The 27,086-nt window shown below is 44.0% G+C and overlaps 1 protein-coding gene across 3 annotated transcripts in view; it reads left to right on the forward strand.

Moving 5' to 3' along the window:
* GRIK4 (glutamate ionotropic receptor kainate type subunit 4) overlaps positions 1–27,086 on the forward strand; it is a 564,520-nt gene that overhangs the window by 480,021 nt on the left and 57,413 nt on the right. For 2 of the 3 annotated variants that reach the window (XM_075328388.1, XM_075328389.1), the window contains exons 12-14: positions 1,153–1,356; positions 18,326–18,439; positions 23,902–24,011. In XM_075328388.1, the coding sequence (XP_075184503.1) occupies positions 1,153–1,356; positions 18,326–18,439; positions 23,902–24,011 (428 nt within the window). Of the gene's footprint in view, positions 1–1,141; positions 1,357–18,325; positions 18,440–23,901; positions 24,012–27,086 lie in introns of those variants that run through there. The other variant, XM_075328390.1, reaches the window with a different exon arrangement.

Consider the following 27,086-nt stretch of genomic DNA (forward strand, 5'->3'; position numbering starts at 1 on the left):
TACAGTATGTCCACCATACATATGAATTAAAATTAATCTGTCAATTTTGGTGGGTTGCCTTAATATGTTTGAATAGCCCAGTGAGTTGTAGGGGGTCACTGGCGTGCTGGCAATGGCGGCAGACCACAAGGCTGCTATGGGGCCCGTGACTTGGGGGGGGGGGGCCTGGTGCCAGCACTGGCACCAGGTCCCCCCGCCTGGCATTGACTTCTCAAGTGTATCGGCATCACAGCCGATTATTAATTAATTAATTTACTTCTTTACTTGGTTTTTTGGTCGATAGAACGGTTGCAATTGGAACTTTTGCTATGGGGCCCTATGATTCCTATGTACACTTCTGGTAGGGATAAAGAAGGAATAGATATGCTTTTATTAGACATATCAATCCTTTTTTCACTAGGCGTTAGACCAGTTTCTCATATCATTGAAACACGGACCATGCTTGGATCACAGTACCCAGTCTGATCGACTAAGCACGTCCATGTTTCCTTAAAGGGTTTGTTCGAAGAATAACTTTTCATTGTCAAAATGCATTTCTCTACAAACCTAAATCCCTTCGTTATTTACACCTTGTCAAAATTACTTACCACTGCCAAGATTCTGATCCCGTCACATGAAGCCACCAGTTCTCTTCTGTTCCTGCCTCAGGTCACTTTGTCATTAATAGCTCTTCGATCTGTGGTCTGTGCCGGCTTGACTATTCCCATAATACATGTGTTGTCATTATTGACATCATGTTCATTGTCCTCCCCTAGCTCTATTTCCCGCCATCACAGCCACGATATTAGTTGTGAGATAAGACTAGAATAAACATGACAGCGACGTGACCTGACGGGAATCAGAAGCTCGGCGGCGGTAAGCAATTTAGACAAAGTATAAAATCTGAAGTTGCTTCTAAGTAGATTGACATACTTTTTATAATAAAAGATTATTTCCACAAAACCCACCGTAAATTACTTGAACAATGCCTGCATTTAAGCTTCTATGGCAAAACAGCTGGTGTAAATATATTTCTTTCATGTGATGTGATTTTCCTATTCATTGATGGTTGCAGAAAATCAATTGTAATATACAAAGAAAATATAATAGAAACAACAGGATACAAACAGATCCAGGAACTGATTCCAATAACCAAAACCAGTTATTTTACAGGAAAATCCATATTTGATGCTAAAGCCAAACCATCAGGAACGTGAAGGTAATGACCGGTACGAAGGATTTTGTGTGGACATGCTACAGGAGCTCTCCAAGATCCTGCACTTTAATTACAAGATCCGCCTGGTAGCTGATGGACTTTATGGGGTTTCAGAGTTGAATGGCACCTGGAATGGAATGGTAGGAGAACTGATATCAAGGGTAAGAACAGAAATACAATCTCCATATTCCTAATATACACATATGATTTTTTAATTCCACTGTATAAAAAAGAAGCCAGTCTCACGTGACTGGTCTGAGATGTCCAAGGGTCTGAGTATCTACTGGGTTGTCCAGACTGGTTACGGATTTCATGACATAAATTCATTCTCCTCATAGGCTTGTATGAGACTGTTGTGTTCAGGTGAAGTGACTGGATGTGACATACTGGTCCATACTCAGCCCATGAATGCTGCTCTCCTGAATCCACATGTAGCATAATTCAGCAAAGCTTCTAGCAATTGGCTAGGTTCATATCTGCATTATAATTTTCTTTTCTATTCTGCATTAGAAACATAAAATAAATTTCATGGTACAGCCTTCTCTCATGCGCTACTTGACATGCAACTTGAATTAGGCGCTATCAGGTTTTCACCATGGTGTCCATCAGGTTTCCATAATGGTGTCCATCAGGTTTCCATCAGATTTCTATCATGGTATCCATCAGGTTTCCATTATGATGTCCAACAGGTTTCCATCATGGTGTTCATCAGTTTTCCTTCATGGTGTCCATCAGTTTTCCTTCATGGTGTCCATCAGTTTTCCATCATGGTGTCCATCAGGTTTCCATCATGGTGTACATCAGGTTTCCATCCTGGTGTCCGTCAGGTTTACATCATGATGTCCATCAGGTATCCATGATGGTGTCCGTCAGTTTTCCATCATAGTGTCCATCAGTTTTCCATGATAGTGTTCATCAGGTTTCTATAATGGTGTTCATCAGATTTCTATCATGGTGCCATCAGGTTTCTATCATGGTGTCCATCAGGTTTCTATCATGGTGTCCATCAGTTTTCATTCATGGTGTCCATCAGTTTTCATTCATGGTGTCCATCAGTTTTCATTCATGGTGTCCTTCAGGTTTCTATCATGGTGTCCATCAGTTTTCCATCTTGGTGTCCATCATTCCACTGGAAAAAATAGTGTAGCATGCTGTGCTATTGATTTTTATGAAAATTATCAATTCTGCCATAGAATCTCCTATGGGCTGGTTCACACTTTTGCCGCCATTTTTCTGCGCACTTTTGCCAAGGTAAAAAAACGCAGCATTTTACAGTGTTAGCAAAATAATTTGAAGAAATTTTTTAAATCTTTTTTCCCTGCAGATTTGAACCATTTTACAAATCTGGGGCATGTCAATGCTTTCAGAGTTTTTCAATGAATGGGAAATAAGCAGAAGTAAAAACATAGATATTTTCTGCAGCATTTTTCCTGCAAAGACTTTACTATTAACTGACCGAAAACAGGGATAAAAAAAATTGTTTAAAAGAACTGAGAGTCCTCAGTGGTTGATACCTTTTAATGGCTAACTGAAAAGATGGTAATAATTGCAAGCTTTCGAGATTACTCGAAAACAGGGAAGGTTTATTCTGATTTCATGTCATATAGTGAGAAAAACATGTATATATGGATTAGTGTATGGAAACTTATGGTTTCAACTGTGTGTGTGTGTGTATATATATATATATATATATATATATATATATATATATATCGGTATATATATTATATATATCTCCTAAAGGGCAAAGCCAATTTTTTACTGAATGACCAGGCCATTTATTGCGATTCTGACCAGTGTCATTTCACTGGAACACTTCCACGGATCCCGGTGATTCTGAGATTGTTTTTTCATGACATATTATAGTTTATGATAGTTATAAATTTAGGTCGATATTTTTTTACTTTTAGTTGTGAAAAAAATCAGAAATTTGACGAACATTTTGAAAATTTCACAATTTTCAAACTTTTAATTTTTATGATTTATGACCTTTAAACCAGAGAGCTATGTCATACAAAATAGTTAGTAAATTACATTTCCCACTTGTCTACTTTACATCAGCGCAATTTTGGAGTTAGGAAGTTAGAATGGTTCAAAGTTCATCAGCAATTTCCAATTTTTTCAACAAAATGTACAAAACAAATTTTTTACGGATCACATCATATTTGAAGTGACTTTGAGAGGCCTGGGTGACAGAAAATACCCAAAAGTGAAACCAATATAAAAACTGTACCCCTCAAAGTATTCAAAACCATATCCAAGAAGTTTATTAACCCTTCAGGTGCTTCACAGGACCTAAAGTGATGTGGAATGAAAATAAACAAAAATTATCATTTTAGCTAAAAATGTTGCTCTAACCCCAATTTATTCGCTTTTGGAAGAAATAACACAAGAAAATGGACCCCAAAATTTGTTACCCAATTTCTTCTCAGCGCGCTGATACCCCACATGTGGTCAGAAATATTTCAATTTTGGAACACAAATTTGGTTGAAATAGATTGCTGGCACCATGTTGCATTTGTCAGGCCCCTAAGGTACCTAACCAGCAGAAACCTCCCACAAGTGACCCCATTTTGGAAACTAGACCCTTTAAGGATTTTATCCAGGGGTGTAGTGAGCATTTTGAACCCACAGGTACTTCACAGAATTTGATAACCTTAGGTCATCAAATTGAAAATTTTCATTTTTTTCACAAAAATGTTGCTTTAGCACCAAATTTCTCACTTTTTCAAGAGGAAATGTGCCACCCCTGCAGCAGTCGAACTGCTCGGATCCGGGATCGCTGTGGCTCGAGGGTCTCCGGACCCAGGGGCTTGAGCCCACTTCCAAATGTAAAGGGGGGGGATATTTACAAGGGAGAGTTTGTGACGCCACCTGTGGTTCGCGGTAAGGGGAGTACCGGTGCTGCCGATGGGAGTACCCGGGGAAGATAGAGCGAGGCACCCAGATGATGTTCCCTCCACAGGTAGGGGAGACCCCAGGATTCTAGAGAATAGGTGGAGGATAACGTGGTGCGGGCTGTGTGGGCAGGCAGGACGCAGGGAGAGCAGTGTACTCACTCAGACTGTGTGGATGTTGGTGCAAGAATTAAGCAGACTCTGACACAGAAGTCAACCAAGTCTCTGGCTGCCGCTGCCACTCTGGGGAGCTCATCCTGGAATCTGTCCTTGCTGGTATTGCTTAGTGGTCCAGAGCCTGCCTCCATGCACAATTGTAGAAGTTCTTACGTGACCCTTCGGCCTGAAGCTATCAGGGTCCCGCTCCCTATATTTAAATAGGGGAGCTGTGCTCTCGATGGCTGACACTTGGGATTTCAGTGGGCCGCATAAGCTGGAAAGCCCTATCCCCCTCGTTGTGTTGGTGCCTTCGATCTCTGAGCTCTTGAGGAAAGTTCATAAAGAGACTATCCTCCACAGGTAAATTACCAGGTTGCGTGAAGCTACTTCCTGATCTAGGGTCCTGTACCCTGCCATGCTCGGTACCGGTCGGGTTACTGGACTTTCCGGTGCCGACCATTCTCCAAAACTAAGCCTGGGCACCCTTCTCCAATACCCTGCGACTGGGTCTCCGTCTCCTCCGGTCCCAGACCACCGTCTGTGACCTAACCAAAGTCTCCCAGGGAGCTACAACTCCCCCGGCTCCTCACTGTCTGAAGGCTACTTCTGATCTGACTATGTCCCTCACACCAGTCTGCGTGACCTCTAGGCTGGTGGCCCTTTTCCAGCTAGACCACTCACTGATGTGCCTGACAGGGTGTGGTGTGAGGTGGGGTTAGGATTTGAGTGCTGATGGAAGCAATACCAGAGTTAGGATCCTAGAACCATGGAGGATGAGTTCTGCACCATAAGAGAAAGGAGTGCAGTTCCCTGTGGACATCCTGGTAGAGTCAGGGGCGTCACAGAAACACCAACTAGTAGACACCGCAGTTTATTATACAGTTTCTTATGAGTGCAGGGATACTGCACATGTGGCAAAAAATCTCTGTTGGCGCAAACGGTAAGGCTCGGAACTGAAGGAGCACCATTTCAATTTTGGAAACGTTGAAATAAATTGTGGGCACCATGTCACCTATACAGCAGAAACACCCACAAATGACCCAATTTTGGAAGCTAGATCCCTCAATGATTTTATTCAGGGGTATAGTGAGCATTTTGAATCCACAGGAACTTCACAAAAATGTTGCTGTACCACCAAATTTTTCACTTTTAGGATATGTGCCCATGATCCGGCGACACTGCGTCTAGCCCTCCTGCAGAGATGTGAGTGTTGTCCATGGGAGAACACAGCTGCCCGTCCCCACAGTCAGGGTTCAGGCCAATGCGGACTTTATTTCTATTCTTCCCACAGAGAACACTCTCGTCTCTGCAGCATCAATTGAGATGTTGAGGCTTGGGAAGCTGTACCACAGGTCAGTTTATGCTACAGAGAAAAGGAGCACAGTGGGCAGGACAGTTTTAAAAATCCTTCCACTTCGCTTGTACTGCACAACACAGCCTTATGGACGCAGAGAAAACATTGTGTCCTAAATGCTGCAAATCCTGATCATTGGCACATAGCCTAAAAAGCTAGGATGGATAGATAGATAGATAGATAGATAGATAGACAGACAGAGGAGACAGACAGAGGTAAAACACATATCATGTCCCATCCTTCTGCATATTCTAATCTGGCACCCTTTAGTGACTTTCATGTGGCACTAAAGGGTGCTTAGCCTTGTATTTAGCCAAAAAATAACTAAACAGGCTGGTTTTTTTTTATTATTTTTAAATAAATAATTGAAAAAAACCATGGAATCCCCAAAAGTTGGATTACCAGCCAAGGTGAAGCTGACAGCTGGGGTCTGGTATTCTCAGCGTGGGAAGAGCCATGGTTATTTGGCCGTTCCCAGCCTAAAAATAGCAGGCCGCAGCCACAGAAATGGCTCATCCATTAGATGTGCCAACCCTGGCTCATCCCGCTGCCCTGGTGCAGTGGCAAACAGGGAAATCAATGGGGTTGATACCAGCTGTAATGTCACCTGGCATTAAGCCCAGCAGTTAGTAATGTTTCGGTGTCTATCAGATACTCAATATCACAAACTGTCAATAGTAAAAAAAAATAGACGACAAAAAAAAAAATTATTTGAAAAAACACTCCCCAACATTCCCCCTTTCACCAATTTATTGAAAAGAAAAAAAATCGGTCCGCTGTAATCCATTTTGGAGGTCCCACGACAACTCTGGACCTTCCCGAATTTGAGGGGCACGCTCAGTGAACGTATGCCTCATTTTCTGGAAGTGCAGGCACTCCATGTAGGATGTGTGGATGCAATAATCTGAGTGAGAATACTGCAGCCACACTGCCCGGATTTAACCAAGGGCAGAGTGACCTGCAGCAACCTCATTCCAGAATATGGGGGGCACGCTCATGGAATGCATCCCTCATTTTCTGGAAGTTCCGACCCTTCATGTGAGGAGTGTGGGTGCAAATTTGAGAGTAATGTCTGCTCACTCGAAAAATTGGGTGCTCGAAAAAAAGAAGTCAAATAAAGGTAGATTATTTGCAGCACACCATAGGTGAAATAATATGAGTCCAAAGAATAATATTTGCAATATAAGTCCACTTTTTATTTTTCAAGCAGAAAAAAAATGTAAAAAAAGAATACAGGTGTCCAGAGATCAACGTTTCGGCCTTTTTTGGGGATTTATCAAGGTGCTTATCTACAAGTGATACCAAACATCAAATCAAAGAATATAGTATAGACATAACGTATAAGATAAATCACATCATGATAGACAAAAATGTGTATCCACTTGATTGAGAGTGGAGTCATGTAACAGTCATAGAAAATGAGAATATTAGGACCATTCATTAGCAAACAAGAACAAAATTGTAATAAGAGGTCTCAGAAGCAGAGTTCAGACACATCACATCAGTTCAATATGGTTAAACAAATGGAAAAAATGAATTAATGAAAAAAAACAGGTTTGCTATACCTGGAGAGTCTGTGTGCACAGTGTCTTATAAAATCAGAGAAATGGCACTAAGGTGGATTTCTTAGTTAAAAGCTGAAGATGGAGAAAAAATATTTTAAAGACAAATGGACTAATCGTAATGTTAGTATTACGCCTAAAGCTCCATGGTTGTATATTACCTTTTGGAAGATGTAGAGGGCTCTAGATATGGGAATATGATGCACACCTATGGTGTGCCGAAAGGAGTGTGTGTGCAGTGACCTGAGAACACTGCACCTGCTCTCCCCAGGTCCATAGCACAGCAGTGTAAGCTGCAGTAAGCTCAGAGTTTCTGAGTGCAGGAAGCCGGCTGACAGCTGCTCTGCGCATGCAGCCGCCATCTTTTGAGAAGGAGGAGGGATAGCGGGGGATCAACGCTGCACAAGGAAACGGGAACACAGGGGGGCTTTATAGGGGGTGACCTGGCTGGATGTGAGGAGGAGTTTTCTGTCGAAAATGTCATGTCACATGCGACAGAAATCAGAGGAGGAGGATGAATGCAGCCAGCGCGCTACACGTGCGCCACCATGTTACATTATCGAGAGGGGGTTGGGAGTCAGGGGACACTTTTGGTGACACCGTGGGACCAGAGGAAGAGATTTATCTCCTATCTGACATGTTTGATCTCGCCAGATGGGAGATAAATCACTTTTTACCAGCGCCGTCATTTAATGTAACGTGATCATCCCTATAACGATGATCACGTGACTGCAGACCTGATAAAACATCCGGAATCGTGATCTCCAGGGTCTCAGCTTCCCCTGGTAGCTGAAACCATGGAGATTTTCCAACAGTGGGGGCACTATTCACTTTTTTCTTGCCGCCGCTTATCAACGGCAAGTCAGAATAAGTACCCTTTTCTAATACCATTTATTTCCGTAAAGCTGCCGTAAAGGGGATATATATATGTAATGTACATGCAATAATCATAGTAAACTATGAAGGAACATTTAATTTTTAGGCATGTCTTTGGAATTAAGATTTTATGCTCCACTTACTCTAAGATTCCATTATTTCTATTTTCAGACCTAGCTTTGTAAAAATAGTTTGTTTTATTGTCAGAACAATGAGCTTTATAAATAGTTCATGGTTTATTATATGACATTTTAACCATTCATTTAAAAAAATGTTCAAATTGTAAAATACTACAAATAACTATAATAAATGAAGGACACATGAATGTAATAGAGGTAGGTCCTCAACTGCGTACCACCCCCAGAGTGAAAGCAGAGATTTACTTAGGAATGAAATGTGTTTTGTGTGCAGAGACTGTCATTTCTCTCAACAGTTTCTGTCTACACATAGCATGATCTGTTGCCTACAATGATGAAATTAAAGAGAATCTGTCAGCAGGTTTTTGCCATGTAATCTGAAGACAACATGCTGTAAGGGCTAAGAATCAGATTACAGCCCTGTGTCTCTTATCACAAAGTGTGCTTTTTCTTACCTGTAATGTTAGTTTAGCTTCAGCAGCTTTTTCATTAGTGGGTCAGAGGCGCAAGAGCTGTAGTCCGACTCTGCCCCCTCTGTGATTAGCAGCTCTGCTACATACAAAAAATATAATCTTGATTATGTCAGAACAGCTGCACCCAGTAAACTAGTGATACATCGTTGGATTCCTTATGTCTTTGCCTACATTATGCTGCTTTCAGAGGAATTAGTAAAAACCTGTTGACAGATTTGCTTTAAAGCAAGGTTAAAAAAAAATATTTCACCGATCCAACAAGCGTGATCCACAGCCTTCTTGCATTGACTGGTTATCGGGAAACAAGTGTCTCTAGGATGATAAATCATCATAAATGCACTTTAAAGGGAATCTGTCAGTAAAATGAACCCTCCTAAGCCATACATTTGGAGATGCAGGTAGAAAGTGTAATAAAATGATATCTTGATATCTGCGATCCAATCTTATTCCAGAAAAATCCCCATTTTTCTTAAAATGTAAATGACTGTTAAGATATATGGGTCAGACAAAGATTTCACTGAGAATCTGCCTCCAAAGCTTATTTTATATAAAAGCAGGCATTACCAGTGTGAGACATGTAGATCAGGAGAGCAGACTGTCAGTTATTACATGTCTCACACTGGTAACACCTCCTTTCATATAAAATAATCTATAGAGGCAGATTCTCAGGCAGATCTGTGTCCGACCCATAGATCTTAACAGCTCATTTACATATTAAGAAAAACAAGAATTTCTCTGGGATAAGACATCAGATCGCAGATATGAAGGCATCATTTTATTCAGCTTCCTATGACCTGCATGTCCATATAGACGGCTTTGAAGGGTGGATCTTACGGACAGCTTCCCTTTAAGAAATAATAGTGGTCTACACATGCAAATGAGCACATACACAAAACCTAATGCCGTGTATACACTGCACTGTATATACTGTACTCTATGTACAGTATATCAGCATTACTTAGAGGCAATAAGTGCAGATATACATCATTATGGTGATGTTATTTTGTAACATATCCAAAGTAACGTTTCTAAATCAGAAAATAACTGGGTGATTTGTCCTCGGCTCTCCCGATATCCAGCAGCTTTTAGTAATGCTTATTGCTCATGGAGCATGTCCGGCTCTCTGGAGCCAGTTTTATTTTCCGCACTCTAGTTCTTCCACTAACACAAAATGCTGCTTTTCAGAGCAAATAGCCATCACACAAGCTAGTTGTATCCCCAGGGCAGAGAGCCGATTATTCCCGTATAGTTATTATACACTTGCCTCAAAGAAGAGCTGCACATTGCAAGTCTGCATCCACCTAAAGAGATTACCATAGTGTGTGCTCGGAGAGCCAGAGTCCCAGTCTTATTCATTACAAAGTGTCTGCGCACTACATATAATTTTCTCATTACAGCTCCCTGGAAAAGTACGCTAAAAGCAGCAGGGGTTATCCGCCATACATCAATATATCACAATGCATTAGTAGTATACATAGTATAAAGCCACATTTACTATCAGTCAAAAGGATAGTTATAGGATATGCTTCATATTGTGCTGTAGATGACTTTCTACTTGCAAAATATATTCAGATATACAGTGGGGAAAAGAAGTATTTGATCCTCTGCCGATTTTGCAAGTTTTCCCACCTACAAAAGGATGGAGAGGTCTGTAATTTTTATTGTAGGTAACTTCAACTGTGACAGACAGAATAAAAAAAATACAGAATATCACACTGTATGATCTTTAAATAATTAATTTGCATTTTATTGCATAAAATAAGTACTTGATACAATAGAAAAACAGAACTTAATATTTGGTATAAACCGCTTTTTGCAATTTCAGAGGTCAGACGATTCCTCCTGTAGTTCTTGATCAGGTTTGCACATACTGCAGCAGGGATTTTGGCCCACTCCTCCACACAGATCTTCAGGTTTTGGGGCTGCTGCTGGGCAACATTGAGTTTCAGCTCACTCCAAAGATTTTCTATTGGGTTAAGGTCTGAAGACTGGCCAGGCCATAAAAAACACATTTTGTTAATATAAATAAATAAATATATATATATGTATGTATGTATGTATGTATGTATATATACACACTGCTCAAAAAAATAATGGGAACACTAAAATACCATACTGTTGGTTAAGTGTACCCTTCATTTTTTTGAGCAGTGTGAATATATATATATATATATATATATATATATATATATATATATATATATATATATATTTTGTCACGCTCCCTGGGTCCCGACGTCATTCCTCACTCACCGCTCCGGTCCCCAGGTCCCCTGCCTCCAGCCACACGTCCTCCTCGGCACCGCTCCCTGCTCTGGCCTCCGGCACCCGGGCGTCGCGCATGTGCATTAGGGCGCGCGCGGTCACTGACCTCCTCTTAAAGGCCCTGCACTCCCTAACAGGATATTGCATCAGTCAGGGTCAGGTATATTAGGAGCTTCCTGCCTGGAGGGCATCGCCTGTTCGTCGAGTTCTGCAAGCTAGAAGTCCAGGTCCCCTTGTGTCTTACTCGTACTAAAACTTTGTCTCTTCCGTAGAGCCTGCTCTGCCTCCGTAATCGGTCCCTGAATCCAGTATTGCCAAGAGGTCCTCCGGTGTCCATTGGCGGGGAATCCAACCACCGTTTCGGCAGCCTGTGCCTGTCTGGTATCTCCGACTACACCCAGCTGCCTTCCCCGTCAAACCCAGCTAACCCGGATCCCGCCTGAGCTTCCTAACCGGCACCCGTACTGGACTCCCGTAATTGTCTCCGAGGACTCTGTGGCTCCAAAGACTCCGTTTTACCCGTTCCCTGTGGGACGCTACCCCGGTTCCGCTAGTACTCCGGCTACCGTGTACCTAGGCCCTCTGGTGGAGTGACTGGACAGTCCCTGTATAGGGGTTAGCTCCAGGTTGCCTCACTGGGGGAGTCCGGTACACGGCCCAGAGGATCCACCATCACCCGGACCTAACAGAACGAACAGGCCATGGATCCCGCCGAAGCACTAGCATCCCAACTGGCCGGATTGCAGCAGGAGCTGGTACGTCAGCGAGAGACCCAATCCCGTATGTTGGCCTTCATGACGTCAGTGGACACCCGCCTGAACACACTGCAATCCACAGCCACGTCCCTGTCCACTTCCGCCACATCCACGGCTCCCGTAGGGACATCTTCTGCGACCTCGCAACTGAGACTAGCCTCTCCGCCTCGGTATGCCGGGGACCCCAAGAACTGCCGTGGGTTCTTGAACCAGTGCTCGCTGCACTTCAAACTGATCCCACATCTCTTCGCTTCCGACCAAGCTAAGGTAGTCTTCGTCATGTCTCATCTGGAGGTTGAAGCACTGGCATGGATGAACCCCTTGTGGGAGAGGGAAGAACCAGTAACCAACAACATCCAGGACTTCCTGCACACCTTCTGCACTGCGTTCGATGAACCCGGACGTGCCTCTTCGTCCGCCTCATCCCTCCTCAGGCTACGCCAAGGGACTTTGACAGTTGGTCAGTATGCCATCCGGTTCCGCACGCTGGCATCCGAGTTGGGGTGGAACAATGAAGCCTTGACTGCCGCCTTCTGGGAGGGGCTTACCGGTCGTATCAAGGACGAGCTGGCCGGCCGAGACGTCCCCTCCACCTTGGATGCCCTGATCGCCCTCGCAACCCGGATAGACCTCCGCTTTCAAGAAAGGTCTAAGGAAATGTCCCGCGAGCGGCGCCCTGTAAGGCACTCCGCTTCTCCTCATCCGGGCTCTCTGGCTCCTCCATCCATGAGCCCATGGAGCCCATGCAAGTGGACCGGCTACGGTCCTCCGAGCAGCGTTGAGCGGAACGAGCCGCCAAGGGTCTCTGCTTCTATTGTGGAGACGGCGCACACCAGGTGCGTGCCTGCTCAGAGAAACTGGGAAACTCCAAAGCCTAGGGTTGGTAGGAGAGGCCACCCTAGGTACTGGGAAGCTCTCTGACCCAGTGACATGGACTGTACAGGTGACAACAAGAGAAACCCGCTTCACGGCAGAGGCATATCTCGACTCCGGGGCAGCGGGTAACTTCATCCACCAGGCCACAGTGGACAAGTACCAGTTACCTGTCACCCCTCTGCAGACACCGCTTGTGATAGCCTCTGTGGATGGGGAACCTCTTTCTGACCCCGTCCTGTTCGTCACTAAACCTGTCAAACTGCGTATCGGTGCGCTACACACCGAAGAAATCGCCTTCTATGTTCTGCCACACATGTCTCATGCGCTTCTGCTGGGTTTACCCTGGTTACGGGTACATGAACCTACGGTCAGCTGGCGTACTGGACAAATCATCCGCTGGGGCCCGTCTTGTCATGAGAACTGCCTCCAGTCATTCCAGCCCGTCCGTTGTCCTCCGGCCTCGGACTCCTTACCTGGTCTTCCACCAGCCTATTGGTCCTTCGGAGATGTGTTCGATAAAAAGGAGTCGGAGGTATTGCCTCCACATCGACCCTACGACTCTGCCATTGACCTTCTGCCGGGAACCACACTCCCTCGGGGATGGATATACCCTTTGTCCCCTGCTGAGACCCGGGCCATGTCTGACTACATCACTGAGAACCTGGCACGGGGGTTTATTCGAAGGTCCTCGTCCCCGGCTGGTGCGGGCTTCTTCTTCGTCAAGAAAAAAGAAGGCGACCTACGGCCCTGTATCGATTACCGGGGACTGAACCAGATCACAGTGAAAAACAAATACCCCCTGCCTCTCATCCCTGAACTCTTCGATCGGCTCCAGGGGCCCGTATATTCACCAAATTGGATCTCCGTGGGGCCTACAACCTGGTTCGCATACGCTCCGGGGACGAGTGGAAGACCGCCTTCAACACCCGGGACGGGCACTATGAATATTGCGTGATGCCCTTCGGCCTTTGCAATGCTCCGGCAGTCTTCCAGGAGCTGGTGAACGACGTGTTCAGGGACCTCCTCTATGTCTGTGTAGTCGTATACCTGGACGACATCTTAATCTACTCCCCAGACCTACGTACCCACAGAGAGCACGTGCAGATCGTGCTACAGAGGCTGAGGAAGAATCGCTTATATGCCAAACACGAGAAGTGTGTGTTCGAACAATCATCCCTTCCCTTTTTGGGCTATGTAATATCGGACACCGGTCTGCAGATGGATCCCGGGAAGGTCTCTGCTATCCTCGACTGGCCTCCTCCTTCGGGACTAAAAGCCATCCAATATTTCCTTGGTTTTGCTAACTACTATCGCCAGTTCGTCCCTCACTTCTCGACCCTAACTGCTCCGCTCTCCTCCCTGACCAAGAAGGGGGCCAATCCGAAGGCTTGGACACCCGAGGCCGAAGCCGCCTTCTGCTCTCTGAAGTGGTCCTTTGCTTCTTCTCCCGTCCTTCACCATCGTGAGTTGAACCACCAATTCACCCTGGAGGTTGACGCCTCCTCCGCAGGGGCAGGAGCCGTACTTATGCAGAAGTCCGCCACCAGGAAGATGGTCACCTGCGGCTTCTTCTCCAAGATCTTCTCAGCCCCAGAACGCAATTATACCATTGGTGATCGAGAGCTACTGGCCGTTAAGATTGCGTTGGAGGAATGGCGATATCTCTTGGAGGGAGCGGTTTACCCGGTGATCATCTATACTGACCACAAAAACCTGGAGTATATACGCTCCGCTCAAAGGCTGAATCCTCTTCTTCGCCAGGTTTGACTTTCAGCTACACTACCGGCCCGCGGACAAGATCGCACGGGCGGATGCCCTGTCTCGGTCCTTCGTTCCAGTAGACCAAGAGGAGGAGCCAAACCAGCCCATCATCTGTCCTAGTAAGGTCATCCCGGTGGCTCCCGTCTCTCTGGCACAGATCCCTCCTGGGAAGACTTACGTCACGGAGACCGACTGACTCAAGGTCCTCCAATGGGGACACTCCTCAAAAGTGGCCGGACACGCCGGCCAGAAAAAAACCTGGGGCGTCATCGCCCGTCACTATTGGTGGCCGTCTTTTCGTACGGATGTCACCGCCTTCGTCTCTGCATGTTCCTCCTGTGCCCGGAACAAGACGACTAAGCACCTGCCCTTTGGTCCTCTTCTCCCTCTGCCGACTCCTTCCATTCCATGGCAACACATAGCCATGGACTTTGTCACGGACTTGCCCTTGTCCTCCGGTCATACGGTCATCTGGGTCGTGGTGGACCGGTTCTCGAAAATGGCTCATTTTGTTCCTATGGCCGGATTGCCCTCTGCTCAAGAGCTCGCGGACGCCTTCATACAGCACATCTTCCGGCTACATGGCTTTCCCGCCCATATCGTGTCCGACAGAGGAACCCAATTCACCTCACGCTTTTGGAGGGCTCTCTGTGAACACCTGGGGGTGTCTCTGGACTTTTCCTCTGCCTACCACCCTCAGTCAAACGGACAAGTGGAACGAGTCAACCAGATCATGACCACCTTCCTTCGTCACTACGTCAATGTCCACCAGGACAACTGGTCCACGCTCCTTCCTTGGGCTGAATTCTCTCATAACCACCAGGTCAGCGAATCCACCTCCAATTCTCCCTTCCATGTTGTCTATGGTCTCCAGCCTTCTGTGCCATTACCAGTCTCTCCAGCTTCCGATGTACCTGCAGCAGATGCCCTAGCCAGAGACTTCTCCGCTATATGGGCCTCAGTCAAGACCTCCCTGGGACATGCTGCTGCACGAATGAAGAAACATGCGGACAAGAGACGTCTTGATCCTCCTTGCTTCTCTCCTGGGGACTTGGTCTGGCTTGCCTCCAAGTACGTCCGACTCAAGATTCCATCGTACAAGCTGGGTCCGCGGTACATCGGTCCCTTCAAGGTCCTCAGGAAGATCAACGAGGTATCCTACAAGTTGCAGCTTCCGCCCTGCATGCTGATACCCAACTCCTTCCATGTGTCCTTGCTGAAACCTGTTGTCCTCGGTCCCTTCTCTTCTGATGCCTGTCCTCCTCTTCCATAGCCAATGATGACATCTATGCGGTAAGAGATATCGTGGCCATGAAGACCGTCAGGGGACGGCAGTGCTATGGTCCCGAGGATAGGTCCTGGGAATTCCGGGAGAACGTGGGTACTCCTCTGATTTGTGCCTTCATGTCCCGGTTGCGGGGAGGGGGGCCTGGGAGAGGGGGTACTGTCACGCTCCCCGGGTCATGACGTCGTTCCTCACTCACCGCTCCGGTCCCCGGGTCCCCTGCCTCCAGCCACACGTCCTGATTGGCACCGCTCCCTGCTCTGGCCTCCGGCACCCGGGCATCGCGCATGTGCATTAGGGCGCGCGCGCGGTCACTGACCTCCTCTTAAAGGCCCTGCACTCCCTAACAGGATATTGCATCAGTCAGGGTCAGGTATATTAGGAGCTTCCTGCCTGGAGGGCGTCGCCTGTTCGTCGAGTTCTGCAAGCTAGAAGTCCAGGTCCCCTTGTGCCTTACTCGTACTAAAACTTTATCTCTTCTGTAGAGCCTGCTCTGCCTCCGTAACCGGTCCCTGAATCCAGTATTGCCAAGAGGTCCTCCGGTGTCCGTCGGCGGGGAATCCAACCAAGGTTTCGGCAGCCTGTGCCTGTCTGGTATCTCCGACTTCACCCAGCTGCCTTCCCCGTCACACCCAGCTAACCCGGATCCCGCCTGAGCTTCCTAACCGGCACCCGTACTGGACTCCCGTAATTGTCTCCGAGGACTCTGTGGCTCCAAAGACTCCGTTTTACCCGTTCCCTGTGGGACGCTACCCCGGTTCTGCTAGTACTCCAGCTACCGTGTACCTAGGCCCTCTGGTGGAGTGACTGGACAGTCCCTGTATAGGGGTTAGCTCCAGGTTGCCTCACTGGGGGAGTCCGGTACATATATATATATAAGTGTGTGTGTGTGTGTGTGTGTGTGTGTATATATGCCAATACTAAATGTGTATGGTTTTTGCTTCATTTAAGTGGTGAAAAAATTTGGGAATTTTTTTGGGAAAAAGAATTTTGCTTTTGTCTCGAATTTCTGAGACCAGTAAAGTTTTTAATTTTTGGAATCTTGGCTGTGTGAGGGCTTATTTTTTGTGCCCTGAACTGACGTTTTTACTGATACCATTTTGGGTAGATGTGATGTTTTAATCACCTTTTATTGTATTTTATTGGAATGTTGTGGAGGCCAAAAAACGTAATCCTAGCATTTTGATTCATTTTCTTGTTATATCGTTTACCAATTAGATTAATTTATTATATTGTTATAGATTGGACTTTTATGAATACAGCGAAACCAAAGATACTTTTTTTGTTTTATTTTTAGGTGATTTTAAGTTTTGTGCTTTTTTATTTTTTTCATATTTTTAGAAACATTTTTTTTCCTTTTTATTGTATTTAATAGTCCCCTTAGGGGACTGGAAGCTGCAATCACCCAATCGCTTGTGCTATACATAGCAGTGCATTAACATTGCTATGTATAGCAGAAATCATGATTCTGTCACGGTGGAGCATGGAATGATGTGCCCCCTGCCAGCACGTGTTAAATGCCGCTGTCAGAGATTGACAGCTAGATTTTTCAGGTTAACGCAGGTCGGTCATGTTCTTCTACACCAAATTCCCAATGTTGATTTTATGAACTTTGCTTCATGCACTAGGTCACATACATGAGGAACAGAAAAGAATAACATGGAGCAGAGGAGACCATACAGCTTATATCAAGATTTCCTCTTATTGGTGTTGAATTCATTAGTGCTGCATTAAAGGGGTTGTCCACTACTAGGACAACCCCTTCTGATTCAACATGTTTCTCCCAGGTAAAATAATAAAGTTTATACTCACCTCCCATATTGATGCCGTTCCAGGCCTGCTGCAGCTCATGTGGGGATGTGACATCACGCGAGCCCTGCATCCAATCAGCATCAGCTTCTTTCTCCCTGCCTTCGGACCAAATGAGTTAATCAACAGGAAGTGATCACTGTGGCTGCATTCACTTCCTGTTGATTGTTCGTTTGGTCTGAAGGCAGGGAGAAAGAAGCTGATGCGGATTGGGCACGGGGCTGTCGTGATGTCACATCCCCACATGAGCTGCAGCAAAACTGGAAAGGCGTCGGTACGGGAGGTAAGTATAGACCTTATTATTTTACCTGGGGAAATATGTTGAATCAAAAGGGGTTGTCCTATTAGTGAACAACCCTTTTAAATGATGTCAGTTTCCTCTTCATGTTTTTGCCATTGTTGCTATGATTGTGGAGCGGAAGAAACATATTCAACCTTTGACTCCCCAAAGTAATTGTGGATAGAGCAAATCTGGGAGCTGGTACCTCTTTCCCATGAGTCTAGTAAAATTGCATAGGCTGACCCTATTGTATGGAACTGTCTGTGATTTTATAGATTGTTGATAATCGTAGTGTTGTTCCAGTGCTGCAGTTTGGCAGCTATACACGGTAATCATCATCATTGCAATTTTCCAAGTTGGTATCCAATAGGGCTCAACTTGACAATTGCCAGGGTTCTGACCACTGGGACTCCAACAATAATCCAGAGATTGGTGCTCCATAACCACAGAACCCCATCCTGAGTAGAGTAGAGGTACACCTGCTCAACCTCCACTCCATTAATTGGCTAGGGGACTACCAGAGACCAAGCTCACCTCTTTTGGGAATCAACCATTAAAGGTGTTTAGCAACAATATTACAGTGATTGATATTATGTATAGATTTATTAATTATGATGTATCTGATGTCTCTATCTCCCCAGAAAGCAGATCTGGCTGTTGCTGGACTCACAATCACAGCAGAAAGAGAAAAGGTGATCGACTTCTCTAAACCATTCATGACGTTAGGAATCAGTATTCTGTACCGTGTTCACATGGTAAGGCTCTTGTCAGGATCATCTTTCTTTTTTGCAAGCTGGTTGTCAATAAAATCATAGTGTGTAGGTACAATAGACGGTGACCCAGGATTATGGGCAATCTCTAAAGCCTGTTTTTATTTGACAGACTTTATGTCCTTCACCGTATAATTTAGATACTGCAAGGGTCTAGTTCACTTTTGAAGTTTTTGGCAGGAAACTTTTTCAGTCAATACTGGGAATTGATCCAAAAGAGTAGAGAACTGTGCAGTTTTCAGCCACGTTTCCTTCCTTTATGCTCCCCTACTGCTTACGGTGCGAAGGAATCGCATTAATAAAATCGCCAAAAATACGAAATGGGAACTGAATCTAATTGAATCTTTTGTCATTCTGAAATCCACTTTACACTTTGAGTTTCTTTTTCTGTTTAGTCAAATACCTAGTTTCACACACACCATTTTTTACCACTGTAGTTTTTAACTAGTTTTTGAAGCCAAAGCTAAGAGTGGATTCAAAGAAATGGGAAATGGGAAGCAAGAGATTCTCCTTCCTGCTGGAATCATTTTTCCCAAAACACTGAGCCTGATTTCCTAAAACTGTCAGGGTGTGATATCAATTTATGGAAGATGGAAGACCCACATCCATCCTGAGATTGGGCTGCATCGTGTGCTGCTGTCAGTGGAGAATTGCTCAGAAATCTCCTACAACTGGATGAGTATGGGAATTGTGACCTTTTCTCAGCTCCGACCTAGAGATAGATACAGGCCCCATTGTATGTATGTCATAGAACAGTGGTCCCCAACCTTTCTGACCTTGAGAGCCACATTCAGCTCTCAATGAGAGTTTCGAGCCACATTTAGCTGCTGCACCTCACACCCAGAAATCCCATTACCAGCATAATGACAGCCAAAGCTTTTCCATGAAATAACCACACCAATATCCAGAGGTTCCTACCTCAAAGAACTGCTCTTCTGTGTGGGGCTACTCACAAAGGTCACCACCTGGAGACCGTCTCTTCATAGCTGTTTGCAAGACATGGTGCAAATGCTGCAAGCTAACAGACAGCCGCAAGCCACACAGGATGGGCCCATGAGCCACATGTAGCTCCCAGGCCACAGGTTGGTGACCCCTGCCATAGGTGGACAAGTTTGGAATACCTCTTTAATACAGAATTCTGGTGCTTAGTAAACCTTACTTTGTGTGAAACCACCCTCATAGACAAAGAAGACAAGATTAATCATAAATGAAAGCTCTAGGCTGTGTACACACTGTAGTAGGGAGGTTGTTGGTTGTTGTAAATTTAATGCCATGGCTTTGCCAGGAACCTTCACTGTGAAAACTATACAGCTAAACAGGAAACTTATTATCTGTTCTGCTCTTGAAATTGTTTTATTTATTCCAATTTTGATTGAAAAAATGCAAATTGTGGACAGGACTAGAGCTGAGCGAGTACCTAACTATTCGCACTCGATGTACTCATAACGAGTACTGTCTAATGCTCGTATATTCATTCCTAATAGCACCTGCAATGCAAGTCAATGGGGAAAAACTCGCAAAGTAACCCGAATGCCGTACTATTCGTGCGAGTAGCGAATAGTGCGGCATTCGGGTTATGCGTTACTTTTGCGAATTTTTCCCATTGACTTGCATTGCACACGCTATTCAGAATGAGTACACAAGTATTAGACAGTATTTGTTATGAGTATAGCGAGTACAAATAGTTAGGTACTCGCTCAACTCTAGACAAGACCAGAAAACGATTCCCCGCTACACCTTTAGGACCCTTAATGGAATATTTCCTACTTCTCGGACACCCACCAGACTTTTGCCAATTGCAAGCCAAGGGGCCACACCAATGAGAAAACTGGTGGTAGCTGCACGAGCACACGGCTGTCTACATTGAAATCTCTAGGAGTTATGGAAACAACCAAGAAAGCAACTCGTAACTAGCATCCTAGTTTTTTGCCTAATGCTCAGAATCTGGAGAACCAGGAATGAAAATTTATGGCTACTGCACATGAAGAATATCCTTGAATAATCCAAGGATCCTCGGTTTACCATGGTTTGTTACCTTCCCTACTCTAGACTTCTCAAGTACAAACAACATGATTGGTCCCTGGAAATCCAACTCTTTGGTTCTCTGTTTGAGCCCAAATCCCTACAGATTGATAAAAGATGGACCTAACAGAGTGTATTCTGCTCAATTTTAAGCTTGGCCGACTGCTTGGCGTGTGTGGGAATAAGTGACTTTCTCCTAACATTCTTTAACATTTCATTAATCAATGAAGATAGAAGAGTGTTTGAAATATACAGCACTTTACTTTCATCCCTATGAGAGAGACATTCATGGAGAGATATTCTTAAATTATACAAGATGAGAATGCTCCTTTAAGACAGAATTCTGGTGCCTAGTAAACCCCATTGTGTGTAAAACCGCCCTCAAACTGAATCCAATATTAACCATAAATGAAAGCTCTAAGCCATGTACACACTGAATGTGCTTCCCAAATGGAACAGCAATTTGTTTGTGTGTCCATAGAGGGAACTTGCTTGGTCGTCCAGTCTAAGGGCGGCTTTGCACGTTGCGATATTGCACGTGCGATGTCGGTGGGGTCAAATCGAAAGTGACGCACATCCGGCGTCGCAGTCGATATCGCAACGTGCAAATCCTTTTGATACGATGAACGAGCGCAAAAGCGTCGTTATCGTATCATCGCTGCAGCCTCCGACATTTCCATAATGCCGGTGCAGCGACAGGTACGATGTTGTTCCTCGCTCCTGCGGCAGCGCACATCGCTGTGTATGAAGCCGCAGGAGCGAGGAACTTCACCTTACCTGCCGCCGGCTGCAATGAGAAGGACGGAGGTGGGCGGGATGTTTACATCCTGCTCATCTCCGCCCCTCCACTTCAATTGGCCGCCTGCCGTGTGACGTCGCTGTGACGCCACACGACCCGCCCCCCTAAGGAAGGAGGCAGGTCGCCGGCCAGAGGGACGTCGCACGGCAGGTATGTGCGTGTAAAGCTGCCGTAGCGATAATAATCGCTACGGCAGCTTTCACTAGATATTGCACGTGCGACGGGGGCGGGACTATCGCTGCAGCATCGGTAACACATTGTTACCGATGTCGCAGCGTGCAAAGCCCGCCTAAGACTTAGACTTCAAGCAGTCTAAGATAAAAGCATTGGCCATTGTAAAGTAAGCTAGTCGACCTGAAGAAATAGTAGCCAAGCTACAGTTTGACTAGTTTGTTACAATTAAAGAAACCAACCACCAAGTTTTTGCCCTACAAACTATAGGCAGTTCCATAGTGACGGGAGGATGATGATAAAAATTATACCTTTAGCTGAGAAATCTGAGGCTTTATTGCTGAGTAATGTTTATCCAAACATCCCAAAATGACGTCATTTGTGCACAGGTTTGAGTATCGGGGAGGGACTTTGTGAATCGGGTCTTCCGTATGTATTCCTTCCCTGGCTGCCTGCCTTCCCTTTATTTCAACTTCTCCCCTCTGCCCTATTTTGAACTTTTTCTCCAACACTTCAATTAAATGGTGCTGAAATCAGCGTATGCGTGCACCACGATCTCCAGCGCCATTTTACTCAGGTCAGTTTTTCTAGACAACGATGAGTGGTGCTGATAAAAAGAAATTCAATCTGCACATACAACATGGCCGCTCATATTCATCTATATAATGTCTTTAATAAAATGGCAACGGAGATTGCGGTATGCGCATGCGCTGTTTTTAGGGTGTGGAATTTCACTTTTGTAACAATAGTAATGCGTTAATGGCGGCGGTGTGAAATTTAAATAAGGAAAAGGAGGCAAGCCAGGAGGAGGAAAGCTTACACTGGAACTGAACTCATTATGTCCCGCCGCAATACTCAAGCCTGTGCACAAATTGCATCATTTTGGCAAAGTTTGGACAAAGATTGATCAACTAAAGGTATTATTTTAATTAGCATCCTAGCGCCATTAAAGCACTGCCTATAGTTTATAGGTAGAGATGAGTGAAACCGAGGTTCGGTGTTTGTACCAAACACAGACTTTACAAAAAAAACAGAGTTCAGATTTATAGATCGGGTGCTTTACATATGCAAACCATTTGCGCGAGCTTTGCTGTGCTCAGGTACGCTTGGTGCTCAGCCCAGTGCGAGCCGCTTGCAGTGTTTGCACAGCTCACACTAGCAGTAACAACAGTGTGATCAGATGTAGCGTACAATAAACAAAAAAGACAATGGAAAAAGCACTCCCACGCTCCCCCAGAATTGATTAATTTATGGCTGCCTGTATGTGGGCGCCCAATCAGTGACTTCCATTGGGGTTCAGGTCAAGTCCAGGTCCCAAACCGAACTTTATCTAAAGTCCGGCTGATCCTGCAGAACCAACTTCCACGGGTCCGCTCATCTCTATTTATAGGGCAAGAACTGGTGGTTGGTTCCCTTGAAAGAAAACTTACTGTTAGCCAATTAATAAGAAACAAAGATCTATAACACACCCCGCTAAGCTTTGAATGAAAAGGCTGCTGAAAGGTTCTATAAATGAAATTCTAAGAGTACTTTGATTTATTTCTATATCTGCTTACATCATATGATTGCTCCTTTATGCAGTTGACGTCTCCGTGTCTGATCTAAATATATGCTTTTGTCTCTTACCCCCAATACATTTTAACTAGCACCCCCACAGATGTCAGAAGCATAGGATTTTACATAGCACCAAGAACCAGTCATCCTTACTGTAACTCTCAATCTGAGCAGAGTCACTTGTCAAGAAGATTAAACAATTTTTTTGTCTGACATTTTTTATGTGACGCTGTTGATTGTTATATTTAGAAGTGGTACATTGGACCAGGTTATCATAATTCTATTAGAATAATGTAGAGGTGACAATAGAGATGACAAAAAGCAGGGGAGACTGAAAAAAGTTTGGATATGTCATTCTTAAAGTAAGGAAGGGGTTAAAATCTTCAAACCTGACACAATCTGTTCTTAGGGTGTGGGATTTCACTTTTGTAACAAAGACTTGTTCAGGGGATGTGGCTTAGCTGGGTGGATGCTGGGAGTGTCTTTACTTATTATGCAGTTATGTCTTCTACTATTTTCTACCCTGTAAGGAACGCCTACATTTATGCATGGTTCGTCCATATTTCTGAGGCTAATACAGTAAATAGATGATGCTCATTAAAATCATTTGTAGAGCTTTGGAAATCACATGCCTCTGTATTTCTTTTATTCTCATTGTCGCCGTACAATGAATTCCAGAAACTTTTAATTGAAGTGACAATTACTTCAGCAGCCATTAATAAGAATTGAACATTCAAAGAGTTGGAATTATTTTATTGGCCATGATGTAATAAATTTGAGAGTACATTTCACTATCGAATTGAGTGCTGCACTGGTCTACAATGATATTAAAGTGGAAACAGCGGAAAAAAAAATCTAGTTTTCATATAGTTTAAACTTATCTATTTTATTTGTTCCATAGGGAAGGAAGCCTGGATACTTTTCTTTCCTGGATCCATTCTCACCTGGTGTGTGGCTCTTCATGCTTCTTGGCTACTTGGCTGTCAGCTGTGTGTTGTTCCTTGTGGCTCGGTAAAAATTGCTACATTTATTGCCTTTGATTTATATGTAATATTGGAAATACACTATAACTATAAGAAGCATTTAGAGAAGCAGGGAATAGCCATTATGTGATTATGTCTGCCATCTCTGATTTCCAGTATTTATGTTAATTTAGTGTGATCATTTCTTTTGAGTACCATAAACTGATTTTCCATATTTATTGGACTATAAATCACTTTTTAGTGAAAAAAAAATCTTGCTTAAACAGTGTCAGTATAGCCAGATCTGCCTGACTACTTCCTTGATTATCAGACAAAGCACTTAGAAAAGGCTCTGCTGGTGCATTAGGAAGCCTTTGTAAGGCCTCTTTCACACGTCCGTGTCTCCGGCACGTGTTTGTCCGTTTCCTCGCGTACCGGAGACACTGGCACACGGAGACCCATTTAAATCAATGGGTCTGCGCTCACGTGCATATTCTGCCATGGACATGTACGTGTGGAGCATTCATATGCCCATGTGCTCCACACGTAGACATGTCCGTTTTTCTCCGGCATCACGGGTGTCACACAGAACGCAAATGGACCACACAGAGGTGTTCCGTGTGACACGCGACGGAGAAAACACACGTGTCTGAGAAAATAATAAAAAAACTTTACTCACCTTCTCCAGCACTGCTGTCTCTGCCGCTGCTTATAACTGAATAGGATAACTGAAGTGAGCACTAATATATATATTATGAATGCAAGCCAAAAATTACATACTATATACGGATAAGGCTGCACATCAAACTTAGATAATGGTATAATGCCTCAAGCATATGGACAAATATTGGAATATACAATGAAAAATGCTACTTGCTAATTTGAACATGTGAATAATGAATTGCATACCTGCCATGAATATTAGGAAAAAGGAGATATTTAGCAATCGCATTGATCAATGTAACTGAGCCCCAAGGCCTCGTCAAGGCATATCTCTATATTGGGGTCCCTAGCTCTGTGACCCTAACTGTGTGTCATCTCATTGCAATTAAAAACTGCTATGGGTGGAGAGGGGTAACTAAGGACTTTCTTATATAGGAGATGGAAAAAACATGGCCGAAAGGGGCGGAGCTGTGTTCACATTCAGAAAAAAAAACTACATATAACTGAATAGGATAACTGAAGTGAGCACTAATATATATATTATGAGTGCAAGCCAAAAATTACATACTATATACGGATAAGGCTGCACATCAAACTTAGATAATGGTATAATGCCTCAAGCATATGGACAAATATTGGAATATACAATGAAAAATGCTACTTGCTAATTTGAACATGTGAATAATGAATTGCATACCTGCCATGAATATTAGGAAAAAGGAGATATTTAGCAATCGCATTGATCAATGTAACTGAGCCCCAAGGCCTCGTCAAGGCATATCTCTATATTGGGGTCCCTAGCTCTGTGACCCTAACTGTGTGTCATCTCATTGCAATTAAAAACTGCTATGGGTGGAGAGGGGTAACTAAGGACTTTCTTATATAGAAGATGGAAAAAACATGGCCGAAAGGGGCGGAGCTGTGTTCACATTCAGAAAAAAAACTACATATAACTGAATAGGATAACTGAAGTGAGCACTAATATATATATTATGAGTGCAAGCCAAAAATTACATACTATATACGGATAAGGCTGCACATCAAACTTAGATAATGGTATAATGCCTCAAGCATATGGACAAATATTGGAATATACAATGAAAAATGCTACTTGCTAATTTGAACATGTGAATAATGAATTGCATACCTGCCATGAATATTAGGAAAAAGGAGATATTTAGCAATCGCATTGATCAATCTAACTGAGCCCCAAGGCCTCGTCAAGGCATATCTCTATATTGGGGTCCCTAGCTCTGTGACCCTAACTGTGTGTCATCTCATTGCAATTAAAAACTGCTATGGGTGGAGAGGGGTAACTAAGGACTTTCTTATATAGGAGATGGAAAAAACATGGCCGAAAGGGGCGGAGCTGTGTTCACATTCAGAAAAAAAACTACATATAACTGAATAGGATAACTGAAGTGAGCACTAATATATATATTATGAGTGCAAGCCAAAAATTACATACTATATACGGATAAGGCTGCACATCAAACTTAGATAATGGTATAATGCCTCAAGCATATGGACAAATATTGGAATATACAATGAAAAATGCTACTTGCTAATTTGAACATGTGAATAATGAATTGCATACCTGCCATGAATATTAGGAAAAAGGAGATATTTAGCAATCGCATTGATCAATGTAACTGAGCCCCAAGGCCTCGTCAAGGCATATCTCTATATTGGGGTCCCTAGCTCTGTGACCCTAACTGTGTGTCATCTCATTGCAATTAAAAACTGCTATGGGTGGAGAGGGGTAACTAAGGACTTTCTTATATAGGAGATGGAAAAAACATGGCCGAAAGGGGCGGAGCTGTGTTCACATTCAGAAAAAAAACTACATATAACTGAATAGGATAACTGAAGTGAGCACTAATATATATATTATGAGTGCAAGCCAAAAATTACATACTATATACGGATAAGGCTGCACATCAAACTTAGATAATGGTATAATGCCTCAAGCATATGGACAAATATTGGAATATACAATGAAAAATGCTACTTGCTAATTTGAACATGTGAATAATGAATTGCATACCTGCCATGAATATTAGGAAAAAGGAGATATTTAGCAATCGCATTGATCAATGTAACTGAGCCCCAAGGCCTCGTCAAGGCATATCTCTATAATGGGGTCCCTAGCTCTGTGACCCTAACTGTGTGTCATCTCATTGCAATTAAAAACTGCTATGGGTGGAGAGGGGTAACTAAGGACTTTCTTATATAGGAGATGGAAAAAACATGGCCGAAAGGGGCGGAGCTGTGTTCACATTCAGAAAAAAAACTACATATAACTGAATAGGATAACTGAAGTGAGCACTAATATATATATTATGAGTGCAAGCCAAAAATTACATACTATATACGGATAAGGCTGCACATCAAACTTAGATAATGGTATAATGCCTCAAGCATATGGACAAATATTGGAATATACAATGAAAAATGCTAC

This window comes from Anomaloglossus baeobatrachus, chromosome 11 (assembly GCF_048569485.1).
Source record: "Anomaloglossus baeobatrachus isolate aAnoBae1 chromosome 11, aAnoBae1.hap1, whole genome shotgun sequence".
Classification (NCBI taxonomy): domain Eukaryota; kingdom Metazoa; phylum Chordata; class Amphibia; order Anura; family Aromobatidae; genus Anomaloglossus; species Anomaloglossus baeobatrachus.